The sequence below is a fragment of the Aureobasidium pullulans genome, assembly GCF_000721785.1.
Source record: "Aureobasidium pullulans EXF-150 unplaced genomic scaffold scaffold_9, whole genome shotgun sequence".
Classification (NCBI taxonomy): domain Eukaryota; kingdom Fungi; phylum Ascomycota; class Dothideomycetes; order Dothideales; family Saccotheciaceae; genus Aureobasidium; species Aureobasidium pullulans.
The window spans coordinates 185,614-202,922 of NW_021941029.1; the positions used below are offsets into that span (position 1 = coordinate 185,614).

At 50.8% G+C, this 17,309-nt stretch overlaps 6 protein-coding genes across 6 annotated transcripts; 3 read left to right on the forward strand and 3 right to left on the reverse strand.

Annotated features, from left to right (window-relative positions):
* Positions 1-267: 267 nt before the first annotated feature.
* M438DRAFT_345439 (putative zinc metalloprotease) lies at positions 268-3,495 on the forward strand. The gene has a single exon (XM_029905451.1). The coding sequence runs from the start codon at positions 323-325 to the stop codon at positions 3,350-3,352; it is 3,030 nt and encodes a 1,009-aa protein (XP_029760468.1). The 5' UTR covers positions 268-322; the 3' UTR covers positions 3,353-3,495.
* Positions 3,496-5,748: 2,253 nt separating this feature from the next.
* M438DRAFT_273340 (heat shock protein DnaJ) lies at positions 5,749-5,967 on the reverse strand (the record flags this gene model as incomplete). The annotated part of the gene is made up of 1 exon (XM_029900627.1): positions 5,749-5,967. A coding segment is annotated over one exon (219 nt), but the record flags the coding sequence as incomplete, so codon positions are not given.
* Positions 5,968-7,865: 1,898 nt separating this feature from the next.
* On the reverse strand, positions 7,866-9,081 carry M438DRAFT_365210 (uncharacterized protein; the record flags this gene model as incomplete). The annotated part of the gene is made up of 2 exons (XM_029907776.1): positions 7,866-8,851; positions 8,904-9,081. 2 exons carry the CDS (start codon positions 9,079-9,081, stop codon positions 7,866-7,868), a joined length of 1,164 nt encoding a protein of 387 aa, XP_029760470.1.
* A 642-nt stretch (positions 9,082-9,723) lies between these two features.
* On the reverse strand, positions 9,724-11,780 carry M438DRAFT_273611 (putative MFS transporter; the record flags this gene model as incomplete). Its single annotated transcript, XM_029900649.1, has 10 exons — positions 9,724-9,956; positions 10,013-10,438; positions 10,494-10,607; positions 10,656-10,737; positions 10,791-10,846; positions 10,904-10,973; positions 11,030-11,196; positions 11,249-11,366; positions 11,416-11,504; positions 11,555-11,780. 10 exons carry the CDS (start codon positions 11,778-11,780, stop codon positions 9,724-9,726), a joined length of 1,581 nt encoding a protein of 526 aa, XP_029760471.1.
* A 783-nt stretch (positions 11,781-12,563) lies between these two features.
* M438DRAFT_345441 (uncharacterized protein) lies at positions 12,564-13,653 on the forward strand. Its single transcript, XM_029905452.1, has one exon. It carries the CDS (start codon positions 12,691-12,693, stop codon positions 13,525-13,527), a length of 837 nt encoding a protein of 278 aa, XP_029760472.1. The 5' UTR covers positions 12,564-12,690; the 3' UTR covers positions 13,528-13,653.
* A 1,191-nt stretch (positions 13,654-14,844) lies between these two features.
* On the forward strand, positions 14,845-16,382 carry M438DRAFT_210614 (uncharacterized protein). The gene has a single exon (XM_029899407.1). It carries the CDS (start codon positions 15,011-15,013, stop codon positions 16,067-16,069), a length of 1,059 nt encoding a protein of 352 aa, XP_029760473.1. The 5' UTR covers positions 14,845-15,010; the 3' UTR covers positions 16,070-16,382.
* Positions 16,383-17,309: the final 927 nt, after the last annotated feature.

Genomic DNA, 17,309 nt, shown 5'->3' on the forward strand with positions numbered 1-17,309 from the left:
TGAAGGTGAGAAGAACGCAGGACGTTGATACGATGGTCAGCTCGATACCCCCCGGCGCATAAAATGCTTGTTTTGAGTTTAGCAGTACGAGTAGGCAGGTACCTCGAGATGTAAGCGGAGACAGTAATTGAATCAATTTTGTTGTTATACACATCTGCGTGCCTTGGTAATAGATGGAAGATACGATGCGATACGATACGAACAAGGTGGTCCAAGCTCTAATGGTATCGGTGACGAGCGCGATCATGTTGGAAGTCTAAAGTCCCAACCTTCTCGTGTCTGGTCGAGGTGCTCTGGAGTGTACCTCTGAATCAAGACAAGGATGGCTCGGAGTTCGCGCAATCCCTTTGGCTTCGGTCCCTACGTCGTCACCTTCTTCACCGTTGTCATCTACGCAGGCCTGCTCGCCGCCCTCATTGTCACCCATCATGTCCTGCCGCCAGCCCCAAGCACTCCCACCCCGAGCAGCTGGCCCGGCGTCAACATAACTCAAGCCTGGCACGATCTCGAGCGCCTTAGCAGTGGCTTCCACCCTTTCAACAGCAGAGACAATGTCGCTGTTCGCAAGTGGCTGCTAGCCCGTGTTGGAAACATACTTGATGCCAACAAGGTTGAATGGAAAGAGGCCGCCGAGGCCACCAAGACTGCTCTGCCTGTCACTGTCTTTGACAAGGATACGAGCAATATCACATACACCGACCCGAGGGGTTACACCGTCTACTATGAGAGTAACAATATAATGGTCTATGTCCGAGGCGCCCAAGACTCGCAGGACGAATGGTGGCTCAACAAGACGAAGTACGATGGTCCTGGCGGCGTTCTGGTCAACGCTCACTTTGACTCTGTTAGCACTGGCTTTGGTGCGACCGACGACGGTGTTGGTGTCATTTCGGTACTGCAGCTACTTTCCCACTTCACCAAACAAGAGAACCAGCCGCATCGTGGAATTCTGTTCTTGCTGAACAATGGCGAAGAGGATGGTCTATATGGCGCAAAGGCTTTTACACGTCATCCTCTTGCCCAGTTTCCCCGTACCTTCCTCAATCTTGAGGGTGCCGGTGCTGGTGGCAGAGCTACCTTGTTCAGAAGCACTGACACCGAGGTAACAAGGTTCTACTCCAAGAGTCCTCATCCCTTTGGCAGTGTCGTCAGTGGTGATGGCTTCAAGAGAGGTTTAGTGAAGAGTGGCACCGATTACTCCATCTTCGTCGATGATCTGGGCATGCGCGGCCTGGACGTCGCTTTCATGGAGCCTCGTGCAAGATACCATACTAACCAAGACAATGCTAGAGAAACCAGTGTCGAGAGTTTGTGGCACATGCTCTCTTCTGCCTTGACCACTGTGCAAGGTCTTTCGAGCGACACCAGTGACCAGTTCGAACGTCCTTCGGGCCATGAGTATGGCAAGCACGACAAAACCTCTGGCAGCACTGGTGTCTGGTTCGACCTTTTCGGACGTGTTTTTGCTGTCTTTCAGTTGCACACTTTGTTTGCTCTCTCCGTGACTCTGCTCGTTGCCGGTCCCATCTTCTTGATCCTCTTCGATGTTATTCTCCACAAGACCGACAAGTGGTATCTGTTCGCTAGAAAGGGATATCTCCATTCTTCAGATGATGATGAGCCTGTCAAGATGTACGGCTGGCGCGGATTTTTCAGATTCCCTTTGATCTTCGCCGTTGCAAGCGCTATTGTTGTAGCACTCGCATATCTGATTACCAAAGTCAACCCTCACATAATTTACAGCTCGGAGTATGCTGTTTGGAGTATGATGCTCACCGCATGGCTTTCGACTGCATGGTTCTTCTTCCGTCTTGGAGACGCCGTTCGCCCATCCGCACTTTCCCGCGCTTACGTTTTGATTTGGCTCTATGCTCTTTCCTGGCTCGGCTTGGTAGCTGCGACCATCGGAGAGCAACGCATGCGTTTGGGATCTGGTTACTTCCTCATCATTTACAACGCATCTGTGTTCTTGGCGTTGCTCATCTCGTACCTCGAGTTCTTCGCACTTCCCAAGAAGAGTGTTTACGTCGAGCAGGTGACCTACGCATCCGGAACCGCTCTTCCCAGTCCCGCTCGTAGCGGCAGTCTTGTTTCTCACAACGTCGTAGACCATGACGATGCTTCCAGAGGCAGGGCACCAGCTGCCAATGACAACGAAGATGCGGACGAGCGTACGTCGCTGCTCGGCTCGAGACAGACCTTCACTCGCTATGGTCGTGAGACTCGTCGTCCCGATGAGAACGATGATGCTGCAACCTCTGCACATGTTCCCTCGACTAGCCAGGCTTACGAGGGTGAGCAAGGTTGGTCCGGTAGCCTTCCAAGCTGGGCCTGGCTTCTCCAGTTCCTGATTTTGGCACCCATCAACCTGATCCTGATCGGCCAATTGGGTTTGCTCATGACTTCGGCTCTGCATCAGACACCTGCGGATGGCAGTCCTGTTCTGATCGTCTACCTACTGATTGCTGCAACATCTGTGTTGTTGCTATTGCCCTTGACACCTTTCATCCATCGCATGACCTACCACATTCCAACCTTCCTCATGTTCGTCTTCATCGGTACTCTCATCTACAACCTCGTAGCCTTCCCCTTCTCTCGCGCCTCTCGCCTCAAGGTCTTCTTCCTCCAACAGATCGATCTCGACCACGGCAACAACACCGTCGCCCTCACTGGCCTGTCCCCCTACCTTGAGTCCATCGTCTCCCAAATGCCATCGGCCGCAGACAGTGGTTACCACTGCGCTGGCCCCGACTACGCCTTCTGGGCCTTTAGAGCAGGCCTTGACAGTTGTTCGTGGTCAGGCCCAGCCCCCAACGTCGTGCCTACCGCCTACAAACCCCACAACCCCAGCATGCCATACCCCAACAGCACGGTCTCGCTCGCCCTTGCGCGCAGACAAGCTCAAGCAGCCAAATACGCCACCTGGCTCGACTTCAACATCACCCGCCCCACCACAAACACCTCGACACGAAACTACACCTTCGACATCCGCGGCTCCAACACCCGCGCCTGCCGCCTCTACTTCTCCACTCCTTTCGCAAACCTGACCGTCAGTAACGCAGGAGCCAAAGCAGAGGTCATGAAACCCGGTAGGTTCCCAGCTCGAGAGCAGCGTGTGTACCTGTACAGCAGAGATTGGGATGCCAGGTGGAGTGTCAATGTTACCTTTGATCATGAGATTGAAAAGACATATGGCAAAACCGAGGGCAAGGTCATGTGCGTCTGGAGTGATGCTAACCAGGTTGGCAATGTGCCTGCTTTCGATGAAGTCAAGCATTTCATGCCCGTGTGGAGTGCTGTTACCAAGAACAGCGATGGTTTGGTTGAGGGATACAAGCATTTCAGCCTTTGAATTTGATGTAAACCATGGTGGAAGTTGATTGATCAATGAAGAAGAGGAAAATGATACATGCATGCATACGACGCTGTTGATGTTGACGATAATGTCTCATATTGTCTGTCCCCTTTTGGTATTCTCTGTTTTGCTTTTTTTTTGCTGCTTTTTCTAGTCCTCATGTCCCCTGTACGTATGTAAAGCGAAATGAAACAAAATCACAGATGGCACTGGATCGAAGGTGTCAAAGAAGAAGAAGAGTGGTCAAGTTGAGTCATAAATTCATTTCGTTATCTGGTTGTGATGAAATCGTAAAGCTATATCTTGATAGAAGAAGAAAAAGGGAAAAGAGTAAAACAACAAAAATGCAGCTTAGACATGAAAAAGGGCATAGCTTTCCATGCCATGTCTTTTGTTGCGAACATTGATGCCCTAGAATAGAGTAAAACAGTAATCGTCCGCTCGTTGACCCTGCATTGAGGTAAACGGCATGTATGGTGGTAGTAGAAAAGTTGGTGTTGTAAGAAAGAAAATGCAATGGAGCAACATGAGAAGCCGTGATATGCCTTTGTGCGCCGTAGAGATGAGTGACCAAAAATATGGTTGGCGTAGCGTGCATCCGAAAAGAGAAGATGCAGAGATCGTGAAGAGGACAAATGAGGAAGGAAGAGATGAGGTTTACAGTGCAAACTCGACTAGACGGCCTGAGTTCGCGGGTATGCATACTCGCTTGTACGTTCGCGATGCATACGAGGACGTTGGGCAGAGGCAGAAGCACGATGACTTGAGTAACCACTCAGTCGTGGGTCTTCCGGAAGGGGTGCCTTCTTGTAGCCACTGTCGATATCGATGGGACTGCCTCTACGACGTTCCTTCTCGTAGTCACTGCGGAGGTTGTCCGTCACGATGCGCTCAAAAGGGTACTCATAGCGTGCGCTCGAGTTGGCCTTTGGTGTGCTGACCTTGGGGCCCGCTTCGTAGTCCCGATGTGTCTCGCGACGGGTTGGCGAGGGACGCGGGTTTGTATATGAGGTTGGGGATTCGGTAGTATAGCTGCTACTACTGTAGCTTGGATTCGTCCGGATCGGAGGAGGTTGTGGAGCAGCGGCGTAGCGAGGAGTAGCAGAGGATTTGGACGGACGTATCGGCTCAGGTGAGTGATGGATGCGACGATCACGTTCGCGGTCGTAATCACGTTCAAGAGGACGGCGATAGTCCAGGTCTTCACGAGAAGTCGAAGGCTCACGACGAGGATAGTGGTACGTCTTGTGAGTGGTGGGCGAGGGTGCGTAGTCAGGACTTGCCGAAGGTGTAGGGTACCCACCGGAGAACTCGGTTTCTCTCAAGTTCGAGGGCTTCGAGTCCTTAGCGCGCTTGGGAGAGATGTTGGGCATCGTCTCGGAGCGGCGGATGGGCACAGGCATGGGAGGTACATCGCGTTCGTCGACCTTCATGCTGGCACTGCGAATGGGTGGACCTCTCTCAACGCCTCGAGGGAGCTTGATGGAAGATGGTGATGAGGTCGAGGTATATAGCGTCGTCGGGCGGGTTGCAGGGCGGCGTTCATCCGACTCGAGGATGTCAGGCACGCTCATCTTCCTGTCGCGGTCACGACGAGGCTGAGGAGAAGGAGCTGCAGGTTTGGTCGAATGACGGCGTACAAAGACGGGCGTCGGGCGACTTGATGAGCGGTCGACATACGTTTCGGTCTTGGTTGCTGTCGAGGCACTGCGTGAGAGGGAGGGTCGTTTGTCCCTTCCCTGGTATGCCATGACGTCGTCCTCGAGTCGGGAGTAATACTGTGCGCTGTCATCGTAGCCTCGGCGTGATGGCCTTTCGCGTTCACGCTCATAGTCGTCCTTGTCGCGTCCCCTCTCCTCCCTGAAGCCTCGCTCTCGTTCTCTTTCGCGCTCCACCTTGGCCCTCTCTCGTTCTCTGAGCTCCTTGTCTCTTGCTGCTTCTTCGGCGGCTTTCCTTCGTCTCTCGGCTTCATGCCTCAAGTCTGCATCGTTATCCTCATCGTAGGTCGAGTACTTTCTGTCTCGATCACGCTTCGTGTCTTGATCGCGCGTCCTCCTCTTGTCTGTGCGTGATAGTCTTTCGCTTTCGCGTCTCTCGCGTTCCACCACTCTGGCACGATCTCTGTCGTCTCTCGGCGGTGGTGCTGCTGCCTTCTTCGCTTGTCTTTCGTAATCGTCGTGCTTGCGTGATGCTGTTCGTGTTCCGCTACCGAAGTAGTCGTCCGAGTCTGATCTCTCGGGTCTGCGTTCCTCGTATACTCGTTCGGGTCCTCGAGCAGTGAATGTGGCTCGGCCTGGGCCAGATGTGGGCATCTCATATGCAGCAGTTCTGACTTCGACTGGGGGTCGGCTGTTCATGCTCTGTTTCCGCTGCTCGGCCAGCTTGACGTGGGCATCGTAACGTGACTTTCGTCCTTCATCGCTAAGGATCTCGTAGGCCTGCTGTATACGGTGGAACTGGTCAGACGCTTCTGCCTTTTTCGATTCGTCTGTGACCTTGTCCGGATGGCATTTGAGGACGAGTTTGCGGTAGGTTGTCTTTATTTGTGCAGCGGTGGCATCTTTAGCCAGACCTAGGGCGACATATGGATCCGGAGGTAAAGGCGTGGACATGATGGATCGAGGCGTGTCAAGAGCGGCTTGACATGAATAGGAAGAAGCAGAGATGGGCGATTATATAAAAGTCAAAAGTCGAGATGGAAGCTGTCGGTAAGCGTGGCGATTGGTCGTGCAGAGGGTGATAAATCCAGTTGCTGAGTCTGATGGGTTGCACAGGTGACAGGGTGCAACAGAAACAGAAGGAACGAAGCAGCAAAAGCAGACGCAGGTGGAAAGAGCGAGTCGAGATGGGCAGGCGTCGAGTCTGAAATCAAGAGTCAAAACAGGTGGAAAAAGGAATCGACCCAGCGAGAGAGGGCCGGGCCGGTAGATGAAATGCGAGCCAGGATGGTGAGCTGTTCAGTCTCTCTCGCAGTTCTGCCCATCGTTGGCCGCGCAGGCGCATCGGTTTTCGCGACCTGACCCGACTCGCTCCAGCCCTTTCCTGCTTTCTACAAGCCGCAGAATTTAGCGTTCGCGCGTCAGAAACTCGTGCCGATGATGCAACCAATTGGCTAATTTGCTCTCATTTGACCCTCCGCCGATCATCAACTACTCCTTGCTCTAACATGTAACCCACGTAACCTAGCGCAGTACCTGTACTTGCGACAAGATCCTCTGTCAAACAGAGCTACAGGGTGTTTTTCCTGTTCCTGCCTTCTTCATTTTAGAGCTGTTGTTTGGCACGTTTCGACGTTCATTCCCCAGCAGCCGTTTTTGACTTTGCTGTCCGCACGTGCGCCAGCCGGCCGTTGTCCCGTCGCTCGAGAAGCGAGTCTTTCTAGACCCTGGCAAGCCTGCAAGTTGCAAACCACACACTGCTCAGGCCTGGCGGTGTAGATATATTGATAGATAGCGGAAGCTATTCTTTGCCCTTCACGTCAGCGCTCGTCCGTAAGAGACAGGTAGCTAGTCAGTCCTATCTCCGTCTGTCCGCTTGCATGTCAATCATCACCTTGCTGCATGCTTGGCCCGGCAACAGAGAGTCACCGATCTTCACATTCTGGAATAAAGATCTTCTGTCTGTACAACCTCGAGGGTCTTTATGCCCTGAGGGAGCTGGAGATCGGCTCTGCGACATCGCTAGATGAGCGCTTCTACTTCTTCCTCCATGAAACGACTCCATCCCCTATCTTTTGCATCAGTCTACTGTACTCATATCTCATCACTGCTGGATACGTGCACGTTCATGCGACTCCGCACCCCACAAGTCACAATCACGATCCACCCGTGCTTTGGAGTTGCGGCGGCCCGGCGCTTCGACACCAATCTGGCACAGACTAACTCAGAGACACCAATCACCTGTCTTCTTCCATTTGAAGAGCCATCACCAGACCTCTGGGTTCACAAGACTCGTCATGCCATCATCCTACATTTGGGATGCACCGACAAACAGATTCCACCGCGTTCAACTTCTCAAACAGTGTGCCGTCACAGTGCTAGTACACATTGATGTTTGGACTCAAGTTCTGACAGAGCTCGTGATGACGGCGCTTCCAATAGCGAAGTCTACTAATCCAGAAGCAATGTGCCTTTCGATAGCCACAGATCGGCAGATCGCGAGGGGAACTTCATCAGCAAGTTCACGTTATTCCAAGCATGACTGCCGATGCATCCTGCGTTGTCACTGCAACAAGTCTCCTCGTTTGCGTACAAGAAGCACCTGTCTTGCTGCCCAACGACGAGACTCATCCTTTCGATACACTAAGCGGTCAATTCGAAGGACCTATGCATCATCGGGTATGCACGCGAGTAGCCACTCATCGTCGAGGGTAGGCGGCTTGAAAGTAGGCTTTCTCATAACGAATCTGTCAGTCTAACTAATCCTTTTCCACAGGGAGTTGACGAAAGCATCTCTTGGGCCGTCTCCTGACAACGTGGTCGGGTTTCCCTGGATGTTCGACGTCATCTATCTACACAGCTTCATTTCCAACCGGTAGCTCAATATCCACCACAATAGGCTGGTTGTATGTGAGACGATTGAGATTGTTGGTGATTACAATGCTTGCATTCACAATCAGTGTTTCCTGCCTACCAGATCGACCATTCAGGGCGGCTGCATTGCGATGATGAAGCCTTGACACAACAGGTTGGGGGTCCAAGATTGGTTCAGATGGGTAAGCGGTATTTGCAGCGTTCCAAAAGTCTTGGGGCACGACTGTATGAGCTGTCATATCGCTGAAAGACGATACCGTTGTTACTCCGCTTGACGGAGCTTCGTCGTAATCTTCAAACACTCGCGATGGTGCAGTCGGCTTCGCTCGTTCTGCAGGAGAAAAGAAAACATCACTCCCATGCGCTCGCGGTCCGGGTGCTCCGTCGTTATGTAGTGGATTGCCACTCGCTCTTGTAAGATCCACTAGGCTCATCGCCATGCGATTGGCGCCCGGATCCGTCCACTGTATCGTTTGTTTCTCCAGGAATGGCGAAAGAGGAAGGTCCAGGTTCCATTCGACTGTCTCGGCACCCCTGGCCTCAGCTATACGACCACAAACCGCTATCCGCGGTCTTACCTGCCACAATGCCTTTCGCAATCCTTCACAGCCTGCGGCCTGCCACTTGGTACTCGCGTCGCGATGGTTGTAGGCTGGTGTATGAGTGAGAACCACGTCGACATCAAGTGGGATATTTGACCAGTGTCGTTCGATTGTGGTATCATCGCTGCGATTGTAGCCAAATGCCCTTTCAGAGTGATCGGGTACCAACGGGCTGCCGAATATCTTGAAAGTTGTCTTTGGTCCGGACTTGAGATGAATCGTGGTTGCTTGATGATGTAGGTACTTTATGTTGGGATACGTAGCCACTAGGCGAATGCACTCGGCTGGGTCATGAAACTCTTTATCGGAATCGCGTCTGTGTTTTTGGTAGTACTTTTCGTCAAGTGTAATATCCTTGCTTCCTTATCAATGTCAATATCTTGTTCTGTCTGCCGTTTTTCTTCCATGACTGACCTGCAATGATGATCTTGACTTCGAAATCTGCTTTGTCTATCCAATCCAGGGCTTTGCGCAGTTCAGAAATACTCCCAGTGTTTGACAAGCCTCTAGCATGGCAGAGAACATCGCCTTTGGGGAGGGCTGGGTGGTAGCCGTAGGTGTCCGAAATTAGCACAAAGCGAGTTGTCGCCATGTTTCGTCGGGGTATGGGTAGATTGTTCTGTTGATTCATGCTTCGGTGGACGATCGGTTGACGAAGACCACTCGAGCTTGAGAGAGTTCAATCGTTATGTCGCTGATGCAATTGATGAAGTGTGCGAATAATAACGGTTATAGAGTGACGATTACCAGATGCAATGGTTGAGATATTTCCAAACCTGTCGCGATGGACGGACAACAAGTTTTCTTGTACAAGGAAGGAGTTATCGAAACGCCAACGCAGCTGGCTCGTAGCTTCCTTCTCAAGGCTTCGAACTCAACAAAAGCAAAGGCACTTGCTTTCAAGGTGAGATCAGGTAAGAGGAGTGGACCTTCGCTGATAACCAAAATGATCTTGCCTTTCAATAGCTATATCGAGGACCAGTCTGTGTTTGGGATTTTGGGATGCTGAGGTTAACACTCAGTTCTGCCACGATCTCTCTTTCCTTAAGTTCACGTCATCGTAATTCGCTCGAGTAAATAGGGCATCCGAACCATGATCGTGAATACACTAGTACGGTGGCATGTATACCTCAAAAGCTTCTCACGACTGTTCACGATTCTCTGAAGTTTGCTACCTCATCACAATCAAACCTGTAAGACTCGATGCCCTGTCTCCATGTTGCCCACCTTCCATTCAATAGCAGAATCTGAAGGTAAGACTCTTGTTTCCGATACTGTGTTCCTGGTTTTTGGAATATTCTCTTTGCTCAACTTCACTCAAGCTCTCCCATGCCCTTTGTTTCTTGCGATTGATGTGCTTGAGCACTTCTCGATGAATCAAAAGGCCCACGATAGAGACTGCACATATAGATATGAGAACCTTGTTTCCCGTATAGTAGTACGGCTTGTCATCATCTCTGTAAATTTCTTTGCAACTAAATCAGCCGTGACTCGTCTCAATTCCATGTCAGAGCTGAACTTACGTGCTGCTGCAATACTGCCGATTTCGTGAAATGTGCCAAATAGAGCAATGGTGATACCACGTTTCTTGGGGTCGAAGCTATTGACACTGATCCAACTTGCCATGATTGGATGAGAGCTGGGCGAGCCAATGATGAGCGTTATGATGGCAAACCTGACCCAGGAGTAGCCATGTGGAGGTAAGATTAACAGTGCAGCAAATAGTGGTATCTCTATGCATCCTGGAATGATACAATGGAACACTTTCTCCTTGAAGTGGCCACTGCTCCAGGTTAAGGCAAGGACCGTGACAGTGCGTAGGAAGTCAGATGGTATGGTCAAAACGGTACTTTCGAATCTCGTAAACCCAAGCTGTCGTAGATTGAGAACAAGATACTGTGAAACTGGGCTTTTTCCCATATAGATTATCAGAGCCAAGAACCAGAATCCTGTCCGTTCATTGGTAAGCTGATGTGAGGAAAAGATTACCCACAATGACCTTACCGATGAGAGCCGGATCCTTCAGAGTGTTCCAGATGTCACGTAGGCTTGTTTTTTCTTTAGTACTCGTCTTCCCCTTCGAGACATCATCCCTCAGTAGTCTATTGATCACGATCACTACCAACATTAGTATGTCCTGCAGATACGATGCGTTACAAGTGTTACCTTTCTCCCTCTCAGAAAACCAAGGCTTCCTATAAAGGACACTCTGTGTCCTGGTTGGTCCAGCTGGTAGATATAGTAAACTCTGTGGCATGTTAGACCGGTGGGCACTAAGTGTTTGGAATTTGTGGTTCATACGATAATACCGATCACGAAAACCACGAGTCCGTTGATCAATAGCAAGTAGAACCAACCTGCACAAACTAGTTCAGCAAACACACTGACCCGGTTATCACAGCTTCGAAACATACCTGGCTTGCCACCAATACCTCTCATGTTGAGTATTCCGGCTGCAATCAACGACGATAAAGCTTTTGCAATCTGTTATTGTCAATCTATGAGACAGTATCCATTCTTTTAATGGATGCTAAGCGTACATTGATACCAGAACTTAGGATCGCGATTCGAAAGCCTAACTCAATATTTGTGTAGAAGCCGGACAGACACATGACAGTCAACGGTGCGAAAGCACCTTCGCATAGGCCGATCAGGGCTCTGGTAACGTAGAACCCAGCCTCGTTTTGCATCCACGCTTGAGTCCAGGCTCGATTGCTCTTCGTCAGCATAATTTGTAAACGAGAGCACACCTCACTCACCAACTAGCCCCCATGCACACATTAATCCAGAGAAGAGATATCTGTATCCAAACCTGGTCGCAATGAGCTGTCCAGGCAGTCCTCCAATCAAGTAGCAGATTCGATGTATCATTATGCCCTGCCGACTTTAGCCGAATGTTGAGGAGCTTGACTACAACGAAACACACGTTGCCGTATTCTGTCATGTCGAATCCGAGGTCGTGAAGAAAGTTGTCAGCGAGAGCATTGGCCATACTTGTGCTATCTAGTTGCATGCCTTGATACATATGTCAGTGTCGTTTCAGCTTCGTGAATTTTCTGCCTTACCAAAATACATGACCGAGAGCCAACCAAGAAGCCTAACGTCAGTCTTCATCTTCACCTTTGACTCTTCCTCGGGCGTCCAGGTGGCTAGAGGATCATAGTATTCGCCACCCTCGAATAACTTATGAGGAGCTGCAATATCCAGGCTGTTTTCAACCAGTGTCGAGGTGTTCGAGAGCTGAAGCGAGAGTGCATCCAACTTCTCTTCATATATTTTGCTTCCATACATCCTTGAGGCCGACATTTCCGCAGTTTCCAGTAGAGATGACTCCAATGCAGAGAATCTGTAATGAGAGCCGCGAGGCCACATATCAAGGCATTAGATGGACCAATGTAACTTCCCATTAGCCATCTAGGCGCGTGATCGTGGTCATATCATGGGCAAACTTCCATCCAATAACCCTGGTAAACGGGTAGAGCCACGCATTTCTGGGATCCATAACGCTGTCTAGACTCGACAGTCTGTAGAACTTTGGAGAAAAGACTGATTGCCGTAAGCGCACTCTAGTCGGAGGAAAACTGACGCACGATTTCGGAGTCGCGTCTTCGACTGGTTGGACGCTTAATTTGAGTTCAGTGGAGCATCCAAACGATGATAGAGTGTCTTGATGGACAGGAGGAATACATGAGACTTTCGAGATAGCATGTCAGGATTCTTATGCTGGCAACCTCATCGTTCGTGGCAAGCAGTCACCATGCGAATAGCAATCATCTTTTGGGCTAGCATCACTTCGGATCGTGTACTGGAAGACGGATGCGAAAGCGAAATAGCCCGTGTTCAGCTTTCATGATATGTTGCAAGTTCTTCGCGTCATTTTCGAGGTAATTCTGAATGTTGAAGGAGCTCAGTGAGTGCAAGAAGTGTTAGTCTCTTGATGTCCAGGGTGGTCCCCTCGGCAGCCACGGATCCCAGATGGGCAGCTCCACCCGACTGATGTAATTATAGCCGGGCGTGGTTTCGTCATAGAAAGTCACCTCTTTGGAGTACAACATGTCTCATGCAACGCAAGAACCAAATTGCTAGACACCAAATCTAAGCAGAAAAGCACATGATACCTATCACATCAGCTAGTCGCCGGCTTCAAGTTGCAGGCGTGTCAGCAATCGCTATATCAACGACATCGTATTTCGCCGCCGGGATGTCAAGCGTCAGCCAATCTAGCAGCTCTGAGAAACCATGGAGTGGCTCCGCTGTCCCATATCGACCTCAATACCAAGAATGGCCATACGTTCAGGCAGATTTCAAACGTATGGATGAGAGTCCCGACAACTCATTCTATAGCGATAGTAGATTCGTTACTCATATCGACGATGCCGCTATAGCAAGCCTGAGAAGATACTATGATACCGTCTTGCCACGGAAAGGCCGAATCTTGGACCTTTGCTCATCTTGGATCAGCCATTATCCCCAAGCCGTCGAAAAGGCAGCCGCACAAGGGGAGCTGAAAGTTGTTGGCATGGGTATGAACAACGCCGAACTCAAGAAGAACCAAGTGCTCTCCAAGAGAATACTCCAAGACTTGAACGAAGATCCGAACATTCCGCTCACGGTGTGTGATGAGCATGCCGTAAGCGGATTGCAAAGCGCAGACACTGCCGATGGCGACAGCGGTCTACTAGACTGTACGACTTGCGTTGTGAGCCTGGATTACCTGACTCGTCCAAAAGAAGTTCTCTCGAGCGTCAGGGAATTGACAAAACCAGGAGGAAGTTGCCAGATCATTGTATCTTCCAGGATGTTCCCAACCAAAGCGACCAGCGCATGGATCAAGAGAACACCAGAACAGCGGTTGCAGATGGTAGGGGATTATCTACACTTCGCTGGTTGGAAGGACATCGAGATTGTCGACATCAAGGCAGGCGATGTCGCAAATGCTCCGCGACAGGATGACGGGGGTCTGCATGGATTCATGCAAATGATGGGAATGAGTGGAAGCGATCCGTTGTGGTGTGTGAGGGCCTTCAAGCGTGAATAGACGTCGAACCATGCTCTATACATTCAGACAGTACGAGTGAATATACCTGTCTTACAGATCGAGCCCGTTGGTAGCCATATGGTCTATAGTGCTCTATCATTTAGAATATCAGATCAACTTTCGCGCAAATGTATGACCATCACATGGGAAGATTCTCTTGCAGAGGCGAAGTGCATCGACTGGGCTCAACTAGGAAAGAGGTCCATCGCTAAAGCTGGATATCCATTAGTCTTGTGTGTTGGCAGTTTTCGAGAAGGCAACATAGTCTCTGAATTGAGATTTGACAGCTGGAAGCAGAAACAGATATTCCGTGGTCGGCCTTGACCGAACGCCACAGAACACAGCCGCAATTAAAGCGACTATTTATCGCGGACCCCGACGCCTCGGGTGTAATCTGAGGGTACGAGTTGGAAGAATGACGGTCAATGATTTTGAGCAAAGTGGAAGGCTGATCAGCGAGGAAAAGCAGTAGAACAAGAGAGTTGAAAAAGGTGACAGTCGATGAAGTCTATCAAGTTTCAGTAAGCGCCTATTTCCGAGGCGAGAGAGGTACAAGTTCCTGTTCCCTGAACACAAGCCTGATGGAGGTGGTCAGGGCTGACAGTGCTGAAATGGCAGCTTTTGGATGTCATTGGTCGGGGAAATGGTCTTACTTCACACCACTGTCCTGTTGCGAGCGAAATAGGCGGGCTTGGATGAGCTAGAAGGGTTCCGAGGGCAAGGATAATCCGAACCTGCAGGACGATAGAGGTTCGGCGTACTCAGTATGCATGAGCCCTGTGCGAGCAGTCGCCTGCAAAGGGCTCAAGATGATGATGGTTCAGCGACAGGAAGAAGCAAGACACGATGGCAAGTCTATGTCAAGATGGCAGTGCTAGTGCTCAAACACAGCATGGCGCTGCTGACGAAGACTTCGGTACTCTCTCGGGACGAAGGGCGCGTGGAGAGCAAGTGTCCAGCAAAGGGACTTTTAGACTGACGAGTACAAGCAGTTTGCAGGAAGCTCGACTGCACGAAAATAGAAGGCAGTCTGAGGGAAGCTGATGGAGCGAGTCTCTCAGCACGCACGCACTAAGCGGAGAGATGCATGAAGCAGCGTGAAAGCGTGCCGCGGCATAGCCACCATCAGCCGTGTGCATCTGCATCTGCATCGAGTCTTGTCGTCGTCCTCAAATACTGAAAAGCCCCGCCTTCCAAAGAAGCTTTTCTTCGACCATCCTCGCAAAAGAGTCCTTTGCTCAACACACTCTTCATTTTCCTTGTTTCTCTCTTACCTTACTAATTACGAGTCTACTAACCCTCACAGTACAAAAGCATATCGCCCTGTTCGCGCGACCACCGCCGGCCAGCAGGCCCAATACCGCTCGGAAAAAGATAAACCCCGCCGGATACCATCGCATCGCATCGCATCTACCACGTCCATATACCGAGGCCCCCTATCTCGGTCACCTCGCCAGGTTCATCGCTACTGCTGGTAGTAGCAATGCCTCTACAGCTTCTTCCTGCATCGGCAGCAGCCTTCGCACCTCGGTCGAATCCCACCATTGTACTAGGCTCCAGGGTCGAGACATGGCTTACCCAGACACTGAAGCGCATCAGTCGAGTCAAACGTCCTCTCAATAGCGTGCCGCAACACTATCGCTTCTTGACCGAAACACTCGGCGCCGATTCTGCCATTTGGTTGCTGTCTTCGCTCATGCTGCCAAACGCTCCCGACTCGGAGCTACGCAAAGACGCCGATCCTCTACAGGAAGCCATCGCCAACTACAATCTCACCCCGATCCAAGCATATGTTGTCCATGTCGACATGATTTCACAGCACGAGGTCGCTTTCAAGTTGACCCGAGACACCATCGACGCTCTGATCGACTACCACAACGATATCTACTCTGTCGATATTGCTGCTAGTACGTATGCTTGGCCCGAGAAGGTTGATCAGATCAAGAAGATGCAAGAAGCCTTTGTACAAGCCGTCAACCGCTTCGTCTACCGCACAGGCGCCCGAGCTCTGGAGGGTCTGGAAGAGGAAGGCGCCGGCGAGCTGCTCGAAGGCCGCAGTAACGACGTCAAGACTGCTGTTATGAACCTGTTCTTGCCTCTTCTTCCGCCTCCTCCGCGTATCGTCGATCTGATCGCTCCTGCCCCCATCATGCCGGACACGTGTTTCGTAAACGGTCAGTGGTGGCAGCCTGCTCAGCCATACGCTCTAGTGCCCAACCCTGTAGACCCATGGCAAGTTCTGCCGTCAAATCCAGGGACCTCTACTGCCAACAACCCGCCTGCTCAATACTGGTCGTCTCTTGGTATGGACCCTGTGCAGCTCCCTTCGCCGACGCCTTCGTACAGCCAGTCACCTGTTCACGTCTCTGAGCCGCCATTCTACACCGCGGCACAGGCAGCCAGTGGCATACCCGTCATGTCTATGCCCATGGTACCTTTGCCGAGCGCCTTGCCTTCATGTGGCACAAGCATGGCAAACACTGGCTTCGACGGCCTCGGCTGGAGCTTCAATGTCTTCGCTCCCCAGTATGCTACCATCTAGTACTACGGCTTAAGCACATGTTGCTAGACACAGCACGTCGGTCGATGGCACTGACTGCATGCCTCTTAGTTTGGTGATCTGGCCCATCCCAACCTTTTCCCTCGGAGACTGCAGGCTGCCATGTCCCCAACCTGGTACCGGCAATTATATGGACTGTCGACAAATTAACCTCATCTAGATGCGATGCGATGCGATCTCTACATCCTGGTACAAGCCAGAGCCTCTCCCGGCTCATCTTCTCACAGCGCATAAGGGCGGTGTTTTATCTTTTTCCAACTCAACTCTCCATGTCATTTGAGCGAGCGACTTTGCATTTTCTTTTTGCTTTTGTTGGGTCTTGTTGAGCAAGCGTTTGCTTTTTTTGTTATTTGTTTGTTTTTACTGATGTTTCGCACGTTGCTGGTCGACTGCGCCATTTTCTTTTCTTCTTTTCTTGTCATGATTGTTATGCAAACGCAGGTCACGATTGCACGGGAAAGCAAAAACGGGAGACATCACAGGCCTCACGGCTTCGAAAGGGCAGGACTCTTTGGTTTTTCCTTACACATCTCACAGGAATACGCTGGACGTATTCGACCTTCCCTTTCCGGGATTCGACCTGCTTCGTCAATTGGACTATTCATTTGTCACCTGCTAGTCGGGTCTTGAGATTTGATGTTCGTTGACACGGCAGGACTCGGAAGGGCGCCTTCAGCCCTGGTGGTGAAGGTTCGTCCTCCGAGGAAGACTGGGCTGACACACCTGGTTTGCGAAGAGTGTCTGGCATGCTCATCGTCCTCTAGATTGTCAGCTGCATGCAGCATGCGCAAGTGCTGAATATTTCTGCCTATCATCTCAACACTGCTAGTTCGGTTTGAGAAGGTTCGCATGGGAATCCAGCACCATCCCTTCCTCAGTCATGTCTCAAGTACCGCTAGTTCGGACTTGGGATTGAGATTTTGGTCTTTGGGTTGCGTAATGAATCTCCCTTTCTCCAACCCTGGTGGTTGGCAGGAATGAAAGGGACTTTTGCTGATGTGTATAAGGGAGGTCATTTGCAGTCTCCGGACCCATGTCACCCTGCTTATCTGTCTTTCACATCCGGCATGGTGAGGATGCATGAGCAGGGCGATAACTTCAAGGTCTAGAGACTCCTCCACATCATCATATCTCTGGTTACGGTTTTTGTTTAATGCCGAGCTACATCAGTTGGAGACAACATTGCAATGCAAAACACAATCCTCCAATTCTTATTTGTACA

Excerpts from the sequence above, each read along its gene's own strand:
- M438DRAFT_345439 (XM_029905451.1), top strand. The coding sequence starts at position 323 with ATGGCTCGGAGTTCGCGCAATCCCTTTGGCTTCGGTCCCTACGTCGTC.
- M438DRAFT_210614 (XM_029899407.1), top strand. The coding sequence starts at position 15,011 with ATGCCTCTACAGCTTCTTCCTGCATCGGCAGCAGCCTTCGCACCTCGG.
- M438DRAFT_345441 (XM_029905452.1), top strand. The coding sequence starts at position 12,691 with ATGTCAAGCGTCAGCCAATCTAGCAGCTCTGAGAAACCATGGAGTGGC.